At 32.9% G+C, this 13,805-nt stretch overlaps 1 protein-coding gene across 1 annotated transcript; it reads right to left on the bottom strand.

Moving 5' to 3' along the window:
- Positions 1-584: 584 nt before the first annotated feature.
- On the bottom strand, positions 585-12,073 carry LOC110634676 (GABA transporter 1). The gene is made up of 7 exons (XM_021783767.2): positions 11,806-12,073; positions 11,477-11,707; positions 11,284-11,381; positions 10,996-11,182; positions 10,772-10,902; positions 10,325-10,558; positions 585-1,036 (listed from the first exon to the last, which is right to left on the bottom strand). Exons 1-7 carry the CDS (start codon positions 11,918-11,920, stop codon positions 656-658), a joined length of 1,377 nt encoding a protein of 458 aa, XP_021639459.1. The 5' UTR covers positions 11,921-12,073; the 3' UTR covers positions 585-655.
- Positions 12,074-13,805: the final 1,732 nt, after the last annotated feature.

The raw sequence follows: 13,805 nt of genomic DNA, 5'->3' as shown, positions 1-13,805 counted from the left end.
GGCTTAAATACTGTTTAGTATTAATGTTGAAATTGCTGTTGAAAAAATTAACTTTTTTAAATATATTAATTAAAAAATATTAAAAAATAATTTAAAATTAAATCTAATAAATTTTAGTTATAAGAATATTAAAATAATAAAATAACTTCTTTCAACTTACTTTTTTCAATAGCATTTAAAATAATAATTTTATTTTGAAAAACAGTTTGAATCTTTTAAATTCAATCTCAAACACACATTTAAAATTTTCAAAAGGGATAATACTGAAAATGTGACCGACTATTTTCTAAGACAAATATATATTGAATGAATACCATTGTTTGTGAAACATTCTTGTAAATGTTTAATTTACGCTTTGAAGAAAGTCACAATATATTATAAGGCTCAAGAACTAGTATTGAATAGGAGTATATAGGCTTGTGCTATAGTCGAATATCTATAAATTTTGATGTTTTTGCTCTCACTCTTGTTTTTTTTTAATCCTTTTATTTTTATTTTTACGTTTACGTTTCTATTGCCTAAAATATGCTAAGCAAATACCAATAACATGAACCATGTGCACATACATAGGTTGTATTCTAAAATTTCACAATAAAATAGGTTTATCATTTTGTATTAGCCAACAATAAAATAGGTTTGTCACTTTGTGGTAGGATTACATGTTAGCAAACAAGCTATATGTCTTGGCATCAAGAACAATCTGTCTAACTGATGCAATAGCCCCAATAACTACCAAAATTGAAGAGATTATAGCTACCAATGTGTTAATCCAGAACAATAGGCTTTGTTTGGATGGTTTGAAAGTTATGTTGTAAAACACCATTGGCAAAATGAAATCCAAAGGAATGATTCCAAATGCTCCAAACAATGCCAAGATATCTCCAAAGAAAGGTAACATTGCAGCAAACAAAGTAGCTATAATAACTGATAATGATCGAAAGATCAACCTTGGAACGACATTGCGAATAGAGAATTGATCCATTTTTGAGTTAGCGAACCATTTCTCGAACAATTCATTTGTTGGTTGCAAGTAAATCTACAAAAACTAATGTTAAATGGTGAAAGCAAAATAAAATACATACTCTGCTATTAGCAACTCGAATGCAAGAGGCATAACCAACGACAGAGCCAACAATTCATTTTAGGAGGCCAAAATGAAATTTAATATGTATTTACATATATTTATAATTTTTTTTTATAAAAAATATATGGGTTAAAAAACTTTTTTTTACCAAGCTAGGGAAGGCCATGGCACACCTTAGGCCCTTTGCTATGTCACTGGGCTAACTATTATATAGGTTCATTTAACTTGATTTTCATCTCTTAACTTAAGTCTAGCTACTTTAAGTAGAAATAGAATTTATTAAAATTATAAATAATTTTTATAAAAATATTTAGAGTAATGAATCACTTCGATGAATATCATTTTAGTGACTATAGAAAGTAAATGGATTAATACAAAAAATAAATAAAAATATAGAGAAATTTTATAATTCCCTACAAAATAAAGAAAATAAATAACAAAAAATATATAAAAAATGCAACATAAAAAAATTATATAATTTATTATAAAAGTGTTCATAGTAATGAGTCTATACTATAGAGAAAAAAAAAAAAACTTTAAATGAGTCGACTTTGTATGGGTGCTTGGCAAAATCTCATGCTTAAGCCTAGGAGGTGTTTGGTATGAGGTTAACAAGGTGATAATTGTTACCTTTATAATTTTTAATTGTCATTAATGTTGTTTAGATACTTAAAAGAGAATAGGTTAACTTTTCACCTCATTATTATTTATGTCTTTCTGGAGGTTAAATGTTAATGTTGGAGCCTAAATTAATAATTACCTTTTTTAAAAGTTAAAACTTACAAAGGTAACATTTAACCCTTGAACTTTCTACCAAACACATCCTAAAAGTTAGATCAAGTGAGTTGGATGAATTCCAAGCTTATCTACAACTCTATTTGATAATATATAATTAATGTTTGTTAAAAATAGCCTTAACAGAATCTTCCCTAACCCACTAACTTAAAAAAAAAAAAAAAGTCTTTAGTATGAGTGACCCAGTCCCTCTCACCAATGGCCTCTTTGTCCCCCAGTTTTTGTTGCCATACCCTTTATTTTGTAACATTGTAATATTAATTACTATAATTAATATATAAAGTATAATTAATTAGGGTAACTTTTTTCAACTAACCATTTATCATGTAACTTTAAGTTATTTAATAAAGAAAGTTTAAATATTTAATAAGTTTAACTTAACAATTATTTATGTACTTATTAAAGTTATTTATAAATAGATGAACTTCCAACCATTCTCATAACAACACAAAACACTGAGACGAGAGTTTAAAATTAAAGAAAGATGTTTCCTCCCTTAATTTCTACTCAAGGTATGTCTTTTCTATGTCTGTTTGTTAAGAATCTATGATTTTTGGAATTTGCATTCTCATTGTCTATTCGTTTTCACTTTTAATTTCTTGTTTGATTTTATATATTCTTTTTATATGGGTGAACATATGCTATGCTTGTTGGTACAAATCTTGACTTGTGTGCAAGTTGGGATAACTATAGACTTCATGTTGTCGATTACAAAAATACCGTTCATTGTTTGTTTAACACTCAATAAGAGGCTAGGGTTGCTTATATCAATTTTTGTGAAGAAAATTGATGGTGTGAAGAAGTAAGTAATTCTTCCTCATGTGCCTCATGTTTTATCTATTTCACATAGTGATATGCTATTTGACAATAGCTTTTTATTTAATTATTTATTTATTGCAGAATTTGATTCATACTTGTCCTTATTGTCAAGAGTCTCTAAAACTTATCTTGTCTAACTGCTGAGAAACAATTAGATGCTACTATTATTAATATAGTACTGTAATGAGTACAATTACCATACGAGAGTTTCTAGTATAACTTTTTTTTTTAACAAAGTAACTTTACTTTATTAATAGCCACTATTAGATGAATTCATAACATTTGATTTGATGGTGAAAATAACAAAATGAAAACATAATAATTTGTTCTTTTCACTATCAAATAAAATATTATGAATTCATTTAATAGTGGCTATTAATAAAATAAGATTTACTTTATAATAAAAAAAATATATACTAGAAACTCCCATGTGATAATTATACTCACTACAGTACTTACTATATTGATAGTTGTGGTGCCTAATAATTTCTCGACAGTTAGACACGTGAAGCTTTTAAAGACCCTTAACAACAAGGACAAGTATGAATCAAATTTTACATTTAAAAAAAAAATTGTCTGATGGCACATTACTATGTGAAAATAAACAAAACAAGAGGCGCATAAGGAAGAATTACTTACTTCTTCACACCATTGTTTTATTTTTTTCATAAAAATTAATATAAGCAGCCCTAGCCTCCTGTTTAAATGAACAATGAACGACATTTTGTGCCTGATAACATGAGGTTTGCAGTCATCCCAACTTGCATACAAGTCAATATTTGTACCAATAAAAACAATTACATGTTCTACCCATCTAAAGAGAAATATATAAAACTAGACAAGAAATTAGAGGTAAAAAATGAACAGACGAAGAGAAATCGAATACCGAAAATCATAGACTCCTTGCAAATAGACAAAGGAAAGGCATACATACACTGAATAGAAATTGAGGGAGGAAAAATCTTTTTTTGACTTTAAACTCTCTTTAAGTTTCCCGTTTTAGTTTGTGTTATTGTAAAAATGGCTGGAAGCTCTTCTATTTATATATAACTTTAGTAAAAATATAAATGAATCTTAAGTTATACTTATTAAATAACTTAAAGTTAATAAATAGTTAGTTAAATAAGTTTCAGTTATCTTAATTAATTATGCTTTATTAATTATGGTAATCAATATTTAAACGTTATAACAAAAAGGGTATGATAAGAGGGACTGAGGGATAGGGACAGATCTAGAAATTTTTGTTACTAGGTCATTATATATACCTGTAATCTAGAAAATTTTTGGTCTAGATAATTTAATCATGAAATATGACATAGAATACATAGTAGAATTTACCTATTTTGTACGTGAAATGTAGATATTATTATTTTTAATCTATCATAAATCAAATCTAAAGAAAATATAACTAAAAATTTATATCCTCTCTCATTTTCTACTTTGATGCATGTATATGTGTTTGCTTGTGTGTGTATATATATCAATTACTTTGACATAAGATATTTAGATTTGATTTTAATGTAATTTATTTTAATGACAATATTTATTATTTCTGAAACTATATTTTATAAATAATATTAAATCCTAAACATATTTGATTACTCATTTAAAATGGATTTAAAATAACATTAAAGTATTTCAAATCTACACTCCCTAAATTTTTCCTGCATTTTTATATTTAATGTAATTTATAGTTTTAATATGTATTATCTAATTTCACAGCTATTCACTGAACTCAAACTTATTGTAAATTAAATTTAATATATCAACAATTTAATTTTATGGGAATAAGAGAATTGTGGGCCAGTGAGGGCAAGTGCCCCCATTTGCCCACCCTAAATTCATCCCTGTGAGCGAGTCATTTATTTTTGTATGAAATCTTCAAAGTATGAGGTTTCAAGTTTAAGCTTTAATTGGAGAAAAAAAAATTGTTTTTGCACATAGTGGAAAGGCTACCAAGAGCCACTATTGTCCTTGATTTACCCAATTCAACCAAATCAAACTTAATTATGACAACCAACAAACTTTGACAGGACTGGGTAGAAGAACTAATAGGAGAATATGATAAGCCCCTCAGAAGGTCATCCAGAGCTATTGTTCCCAATAAGAAGTATTTGGACTAAGGGTCCTACTGCTTTTCTATTTTTAGCATTGCTGCTATTTTTTATTTACTGCCATTAATCTTTTAAGTTGTTTTACTTAGTCAAATAACACTCAGTTGATCGTGGCAATAATATCTCCTTGTGCTAAAGTGAGGCCTTAAGAATAGGACTAAGTAGTTTTATTTCTTTCCTATTTATATTCTTACCAGAGTGATAATGGTAATCAATGAAATATCAGTAACTTTCTTAATTTTCTTCTATTAATTTTCTTGGCTTTGACTGGGACCTATCATTGGTATCAGAGCCTCAATTTTTTTCTATTCTTCCTTTCAAATGGCTACAAACAAGGAAAGAATTGAAAACCTCGAAACTGGGCTTGGTCAAGTCGGGACGGTATGTCACGAATTGAAAAAGGATTTGGAGAAGATTTACAATATATCAAGGCGTCACTCTCCAAATTGTGAAACTTCTCTTGCCAATAAGGAGGAATCAAGGCTGAAGGCGAGCTAGCTAGATACGTCTACTCTGAAGTCTTAAAAGACGGAGGAAAGCCACTATTCTCTGCTAAGCTGCCAAACTCGAATTTCCCAAATATACCGAGACGATCCGATGAATGGTTCACGAGTAGATCAGTTCTTCGAATACCAGGGAACACCAGATGCAGAAAAAGTTTCCTTGGCATCATATCACCTCCGCGGGGAAGCTAACGAGTGGTGGCAATGGCTTCGACGAACTTATGCTGAGGCCGGAAAAGGGGTATCGTGGGAAATATTCTCAGAAGAATTGTGGTCCCGCTTTGGGCCCACCGACTGTGAAGATTTTGACGAATCTCTCTCCAAAATTCGTCAGACTGGTGACTTACGTGATTATCAAAGGGAGTTTGAACGATTGGGTAACAGGGTGAGAGGTTGGACTCAGAAGGCACTAGTTGGAACCTTCATGGGGGGACTTAAATCTGAAATCGCAGAGGGGATCAGAATGTTTAAACCCAAGACCTTGAAGGATGCAATAAGCTTAGCTCGAATGAAGGATGAGCAATTGCTTCGTCATAAAAAAGCAATTCGCCCATCTCTCCAAACGAGTAATTTCTCTCCATCAAAAAGCAAACCTTCCACTCCTGTGAAGCGACTAACCTGGGACGAGATGCAGAAGCGAAGGGCACAGGGGCTCTGTTTTAACTGTGACGAAAAGTTTGCTCCTGGTCACCGTTGTACTAAGTCACAGCTTCTCATCTTGGATGGTGGATGTGATCAGGACATCGATGAAGATGATACGGAAGCGGAAATTTCCTTGAATGCCTTAACCGGTTGGTCTTCGACAGGAACGATGAGGGTAGAAATTCAGTTTAATTCTTGTCAATTGATTGTCCTCATTGACAGCGGTTCGACTCATAACTTCATCAATGAGAAAATCGCCGGTTTGCTCAAATTGCCGGCCAGGCCAACAACACCTTTCAATGTTAAAGTGGCGGATGGAAGTCCATTGCGATGCACCGGAAAATTCAAGGATATTGCTTTTTCTCTCCAAGGTATACCATTTACAGCTACGTTCTTTTCTCTTCCTATAATGGGTTTGGACGTTGTGTTGGGTGTACAGTGGCTACAACAATTAGGGACGGTGGCATGTAATTGGAAGAACTTGACTATGGACTTCACATGGGCAGGCCAACCGAGACATTTGCAGGGTATTTGCAGTCAGCCAATTGAACCTCTATCCTTGAAATCAATATCCAAGGAATTGAGGCACAATAGTACAGCTTTTGCAATCTGTCTCGAAAACTCTACAGCCACACTTCCTGAGCATCTACATCCTAATATGCTGCATCTGTTAACTCAGTTTTCTGATGTATACCAGAAGCCGAGTAAGCTGCCTCCCCGGCGAGAAATTAATCATCACATTATTCTTAAAGAGGGTGTTGATCCGGTGAATGTTCGCCCTTACAGATATGCTCACTTCCAGAAAAATGAGATCGAAAAACAGGTACAAGAGATGTTGACAAAAGGGTTGATTCGACCCAGCACTAGCCCCTTCTCATCCCCTGTTCTACTGGTCAAGAAAAAGGATGGCTCCTGGAGGTTCTGTACGGACTACCGAGCTCTTAATCAAGTCACTATCAGAGATCGTTTTCCAATACCAACGGTCGACGATATGTTAGATGAGCTCCATGGTTCCTCTTATTTTACTAAACTGGACTTTATTGCAGGATTTCATCAAGTCAGGATGCATCCTCCTGATATTCATAAAACGGCCTTCCGAACTCATAACGGCCATTATGAGTATCTGGTGATGCCTTTTGGGCTGTGCAACGCGCCCTCCACATTCCAGGCGCTAATGAACACTGCTTTCCGCCCCTACTTAAGAAAATTCGTCTTGGTTTTCTTTGACGATGTTCTTATTTACAGTCCATCATGGGAGACTCATCTGGAGCATGTGCAGTTGGCATTACAGCTACTGCGGCAACATCAATTTTTTATAAAGCTAAGCAAATGTGCTTTTGGACTCAAACAAATTGAATATTTGGGTCATGTGGTTTCTGGAGATGGAGTGCAGGTGGATAAATCGAAAATCAGTGCAATACTGGATTGGCCTACTCCAACAACAGTCACTGAATTACGTGGGTTTTTAGGACTCACCGGGTACTACAGAAAATTCGTTCAATCTTATGGGATTCTTGCCCAACCATTGACGAATTTATTGAAGAAAGGCAAATTTTTTGGTCACGGAATCTTTGAAGCTTCTTTTTAGCTTTGAAAAATGCTTTGTGACCACACCAACATTGGCAGTACCCAATTTTAATGAACCTTTTTTTATCACTACTGATGCTTCTAATACAGGGATTGGTGCAGTTCTGTCACAGCAGGATCGGCCCATCGCTTTTATGAGTCGTGCTTTGGGTCCTTCGAAGCAAGCTTGGTCTACATATGCTAAAGAAATGCTCGCCATCTTGCAGGCAATCAGAACATGGCGTCCTTATATTTTGGGTCGTAAGTTCTGTATTCGACGGACCAAAGATAGTTTGAAATACTTGGTGGAGCAGAGTTGTCACTCGAGCAACAAAATTGGGTTTCAAAGTTACTGGGTTATGATTATGAGATACTTTATAAACCGGGCAAAGAGAATCGGGTCGCAGATGCTTTATCTCGCGTCTCTGGAATTCCAAGTCTAAATTCACTATTTTTGCCACCCTCTTCTCTTTGGGATCGCATTAAAGCTACCCTCACTACTGATCCATATATGCTTCGAATTGGTCAATTGGCGTCTGATCGCCCTGGGCAACCTTACATTTGGAAGAATGGATTGATTTTTTTTAAGAATCGGGTGGTCATTCCTCCTCAGTCTGATCTCCCTACTCAGCTTTTACAAGAGTTCCATGATTCTCCTTCGGGTGGCCACTCTGGAGTCCTCCGCACATTTAAACGCATCGCACAACAATTCTATTGGCCTCATATGCGATTGCAGATTCAGAAATATATTGCGGCGTGCTCGGTGTGTCAAAAAAATAAGTCTGCTACGACTTTACCAAAGAGTTTACTTGACCATTGCCGATTCCTCACCAAGTTTGGGACGACATCGCAATGGATTTTATTGATGGGTTGTCTCCTTCCTCTGGTAAAACTTCTGTTCTGGTAGTAATTGACAGATTGAGTAAATATGCTCATTTTTTGCCATTGTCTCATCCATACTCTGCTAAGGTCATAGCTGAATTATTTGTAAATGGAGTTGTCAAGTATCATGGCATGCCTAGGTCGATCGTCAGTGATCGTGACCCAATTTTCATGAGCCATTTTTGGCGTGAGTTCTTCAAGCTCTCTGGAACCCAATTAAATATGAGCTCTTCTTACCACCCGCAAACGGATGGCCAATCCGAGGTTACTAACAGGTGCTTGGAGCAGTACCTTCGTTGTTTCGCCAGTCAGCAGCCTCGAAAGTGGTGTTCATTCTTACCTTGGGCGGAATACTGGTATAACACATCTTTTCACATTTCTATTGGTATGACACCATTTCTGGCATTGTATGGTAGGAATCCTCCAATGATTCCGCGGTATGAATTGGGTTCTTCTCCAGTTAATGAGGTCGATCAAGTTTTGGCTACTCGTGATGAGATTTTGAAGGAGCTTAAGCTTCACTTGTCACGTTCCGTAGAGTACATGAAACAGGTGACAGATAAAAAACGCAGGGATGTGGAGTTCTATCCAGGTGATTTTGTCTATCTTAAGTTACAACCGTATAGACAACAGTCAGTGTATAGGCGTGCATTTCAGAAGCTGGCTAGTCGTTTTTATGGACCTTTCATGGTTGAAGAAAAGATTGGTTCCTTAGCTTACCGCCTGCAGCTTCCTTCCGAATCCAAGGTTCACCCGGTCTTTCATGTCTCCTTACTTAAGAAACATGTGGGGGATACTGTTCCTGTTTCTTCTGAAATTCCTCCACTCACTGATGATGGATATTTTGTTCTTGAGCCTGCTGAGATTTTGGATACGAGGTAGGTTCGTCTTGGTAATCGTTTTAAGGAAGAAAGCCTTGTTCGTTGGAAGCAATTGCCCCCTGAAGATGCCACTTGGGAAGTTTCTTCGGACTTATCTGCTCGGTTTCCAAATTTGAACCTTGAGGACAAGGTTCCTCTTCAAGGGGGGGGGGTACTGATAAGCCCCTCAGAAGGTCATCCAGAGCTATTGTTCCCAATAAGAAGTATTTGGACTAAGGGTCCTACTGCTTTTCTATTTTTAGCATTGCTGCTATTTTTTATTTACTGCCATTAATCTTTTAAGTTGTTTTACTTAGTCAAATAGCACTCAGTTGATCGTGGCAATAATATCTCCTTGTGCTAAAGTGAGGCCTTAAGAATAGGACTAAGTAGTTTTATTTCTTTCCTATTTATATTCTTCTGTAGCAGCAGTAATGGTAATCAATGAAATATCAGTAACTTTCTTAATTTTCTTCTATTAATTTTCTTGGCTTTGACTGGGACCTATCAGAATAAAGAACTCTCAATTTTTTCTCAAATTCTCTTTGACTTGAGCATCCAAGGGTCTCCTTTGGGTCATAGGGAGATCTTATACATTATCTTATTTTTTTTTAGTAAATTATAGGATATACTCAATATACTAAAAAATAGTATATTAGCGAAAAAAAAATTTGAGCCTTAAATTTAGAGAAATGGAACCTATACCTCTGTTTGTGAGTGAAGGTGTACATACATTGATTGTATTCAATAGTTTGCCATTTTTTAGGTCCCTAAGCCAAAACTTGAACAAGAGAATTTATGTAACAAATTGAAGGATAGTCTATATACATAGAATGACAAACCAATAAAATATGGATATAAGTAGGTCTTATAAAATAATAACTACCCAGTAATGGATCCTCAAAAAATAACAACTCAGCAATTTTGCACTTATCTATTTTTAATTGAATTATAATTTCATGTATTAATCCTACATAGGGTCAACGGTTGTATTCTAAGATTTCACCAAATTTTGGCTACGCCATTTGATTGCAATAGGAAGAAGAGAAAAAAGCTTACCACAGTTATAGCAATTAGTTGCATGAGAGTGAAAATATTGGTTATCAAGAAAAACCAAGAAGGCAACAATGGGTTGCCATCACCTGCAAAATTGGTAAGAATTATCCCCTTAGCCTGATTGCCAAATGCCCAATACCCAGAGATTGCAACACTGAAATATGTAGTGACTATCACAGCATAGCAGATGCATAAGCCCTTGAACATTTTCCCCTTTACAGGAGGAACTAAAGTTGCCTGCAAAAATAAAATATTTCATTTAGTCGTATAGTTCTATCTAATCAGACACTATAGAAAGTATAAATCTCAGCAGACTGCAGGTATCTTATAAGTTTTTTTCTTGGTTTTGACTGGGACTCGAACTGGAGACATTGCAGCCTTAGAATCATCGGTCAATTCTCATATGTTATACATTTTATCAATTTTTTAAGCAAACAAATAAACGAAAACCTGTATTTCAGGAATAATTCCACTTCCATATGTGGTAGAGATGATTGAAATGGCATTAATAGCACCAAAAAATCGATTTTCTTGAGATCCATTTATGGAGTAATCCTTAGGAGGTGCATTCTTAGAATTTCCTGCAAGAGAATCAAAATTATATACGCATCAAATGAACATAAATTACATTAACTTCTGATCATGATTAATGAGTTCCTCTTCTGAAATCATACCAATATATATAGAACCAGCAGTGGCGCAAGCACTGTAAGCAAGAATGAGGATCAAAGAGACAAGGTTAATATGCCTTAGAGAGTGGAAGGATGGCATTTGTGCCAAAACTAATGTTGCAGCTCCAAAAATAATTATAAACTGGTACAGCTTCATTTCTCCATTAGAGTCGTACAGAAGGTAAATGAACTGTAAATTAAGTATAATCAAGTATTAAACATGGATTTCAATAAAATTTGAATCAGAAAGAAACTGAGATAAGTAAGAGAAACGAGACAATAATCAATAACCTTAAGGCTCTGCCCCCCAAGAAGAGAGCAGGCAATAACAGCACCATAGCATGTTGCAAATTGAAGTGGACCCACAAAATACTTGCCCCATCCAGGTCCTGCATGCATATTCCACCATATTTCAAGTAGTTTCCACGGATTTTTTCTTTCTTAGAACTCAAACCAACCAAAAAAGGCTCAAGTTAGTAATTACCTAGAATGTCTCTGGCCATGTCTCGGAATCGAAGCTGACGCTTGCCAAGTTGTGCTTGATGCTCCAAAACCACAGACAACAGATTGTATGAATAGAAAGTCACTAGAGCTGCAAGAGTTATGCTTAAAATTCCAGGGCCCCATCCTAACAAGGCCAGAGCAAAGGGAAGACTAAAGATCACAGGACCAACAATGGATGTTGTCAAATGATATCCACAGTGTAACCATGATCCTACATTCAATTTCACACGCAATTTGAAATTATGTTTTTTAAAAGATAGGCCAGGAGAGTAGTAATCATTTTTTCAATCATCAATAACAAATTCTAACCTCGCGATTTGAGGACAAACAGTGCACCAGCATCAAGTTCTCCTGGATCAGTTTCCTTATCTGCTTTCGATATGTTGATATAGTTTGGAACCACAGTTTCCATCTCTCCCTGCATATTCTATCTATGCAATGGGAGATCCCAAAATCTAAGAACACAGTGGATGGATAAGAGAGTCAGATCAATCATTGGATTTCTGCAACATACAATGAAAACTGTTTTGAACTTATTCAAGGGCCCAGTGCAGTATTACAAGTTGCAAGGAAAATGCATCCATAAAACACACTTTTTAATGAAAAGTGCCAGGAATGATATTTTTGATTGGAGATATCAGATAGCGGTCAAATTGATCCACCATATTTTATTGTGAAATTGTGGTCTGGGGCATTAAAGGTCACTTTTTGCTTTAATACTTTTATTTAATGAATGTGACATTGAAGTCAAATTTGTCCATTATGTTTTATTTACTCGCTACTTGTAAACTACAATTTTATCTCATGTTTGCAAATTAAAATTTTAAAAGGATTTAATTTAATTAGTTAATTGTAATTAATTTTTATGTTTAAAATAAAATAATTTAATTATTTTAAATTAAAAAAATTATTTAAAAATAAATAAAAATTAAATATGATTGTATAGAAATGTAATTGTTTTTTTTAAATAATTTATTTTAAAAAGTTTATAAAAATTTGATTTAAATATTTTTTTTGTAAATTTTCATATTTGGAATGATGGAATTTACTTTTTAATTTAAAAAATTTATTTTAAAAGAAATAGGAATTGAGTATGATTATGTAAAAATTTATTTTAATTTTTTTCTTATAAATGATTTATTCTAAAAGAAGTTTACAAAAATTTGATTTAATTGATTTTTTTTAAAATTTTTATATCCGAAATAAAATGTATTTTGCATGTAAAAATTTATGAAATTTGAAGTATAAATAAGTATAAGTTTATTTTATTTTATATTAAAATATTTAATTAATAAATAATAATGATCATATTTAAACTCTAATTTTTTTATTTAAAAATATTTTAATATCTCTCTATTAAAATGTTTGTTGATGCACAACACGAAAGTCGAATCGATTGTGTGTCACTGCATTGGTTTGAAAGCAAGTCTAATTCCTTAAGATATTAATTGTTGAATCATCAACCTTGACATGCTCGCTGACTTTACAGGAGAAGTTGGACTCAAAAGACAAAAATAGCCAGATGTATCCAAAAGCTTAAAACATTTGATTAATGGTATAATTGTAATTCAACTTGGGAAATTGATTTTTAATTTACCGTTCATTGGCAAGTGAGCTTCATATTATGGTTAAGAAATAAAACTTGAAAATGAAAGATTTTCTTGACAGTTTTGTTATAACATGGAAATAAATTTAAGGCATATATATATAATTATATAATTATAAAAAAAATAAATATAAAATTTAAATAATTTAATTATAAAGTTTATGATCAAAGATAATATAAGAGAAAAAATTTAATTATAATAAAAAGAGTAAGATATAATTATTTTAAATTCTTAAATTTTAATTTTAATATATTTCTTAAATATCTTATAATTTTATTATAAAAATTAAAATATTATAATATTTACATTAATTCATATTACTATTTACTTTACTTTCTACTTTAATTAAATTATAATATAAAATTTTTAAATTAAATTATGATTTAAATTTATAAAAATATATTTAAAATTTAAGTTATATAAAAATATCTGTATGCATTTAAGCAGGAATAAAATAAACCGAAAATATCTTATAGGGTTAGCAACACTTGCCTTTAATAATTGGAAGCTTTCAGAAAAGTACGGAGTTGTCACAATCAAAGTTTGAACATCTGAATTGAGCATACAAAAAAATAAAATGCTACATTTTCAGAGCAACGAAAGGTAAATACTTGAAAAAAAAAATGCTAAAGTTTCAACATCAATGTTTGATTAGATAATGAAAGCTGATACTTGAAAAGTAAAAAAAGTTATGAAAATTAG

The sequence above is a fragment of the Hevea brasiliensis genome, chromosome 8 (assembly GCF_030052815.1).
Source record: "Hevea brasiliensis isolate MT/VB/25A 57/8 chromosome 8, ASM3005281v1, whole genome shotgun sequence".
Classification (NCBI taxonomy): Eukaryota; Viridiplantae; Streptophyta; class Magnoliopsida; order Malpighiales; family Euphorbiaceae; genus Hevea; species Hevea brasiliensis.
Note: the sequence above shows the minus strand (reverse complement) of the source record. Positions and strands in the feature narration are given on the sequence as shown.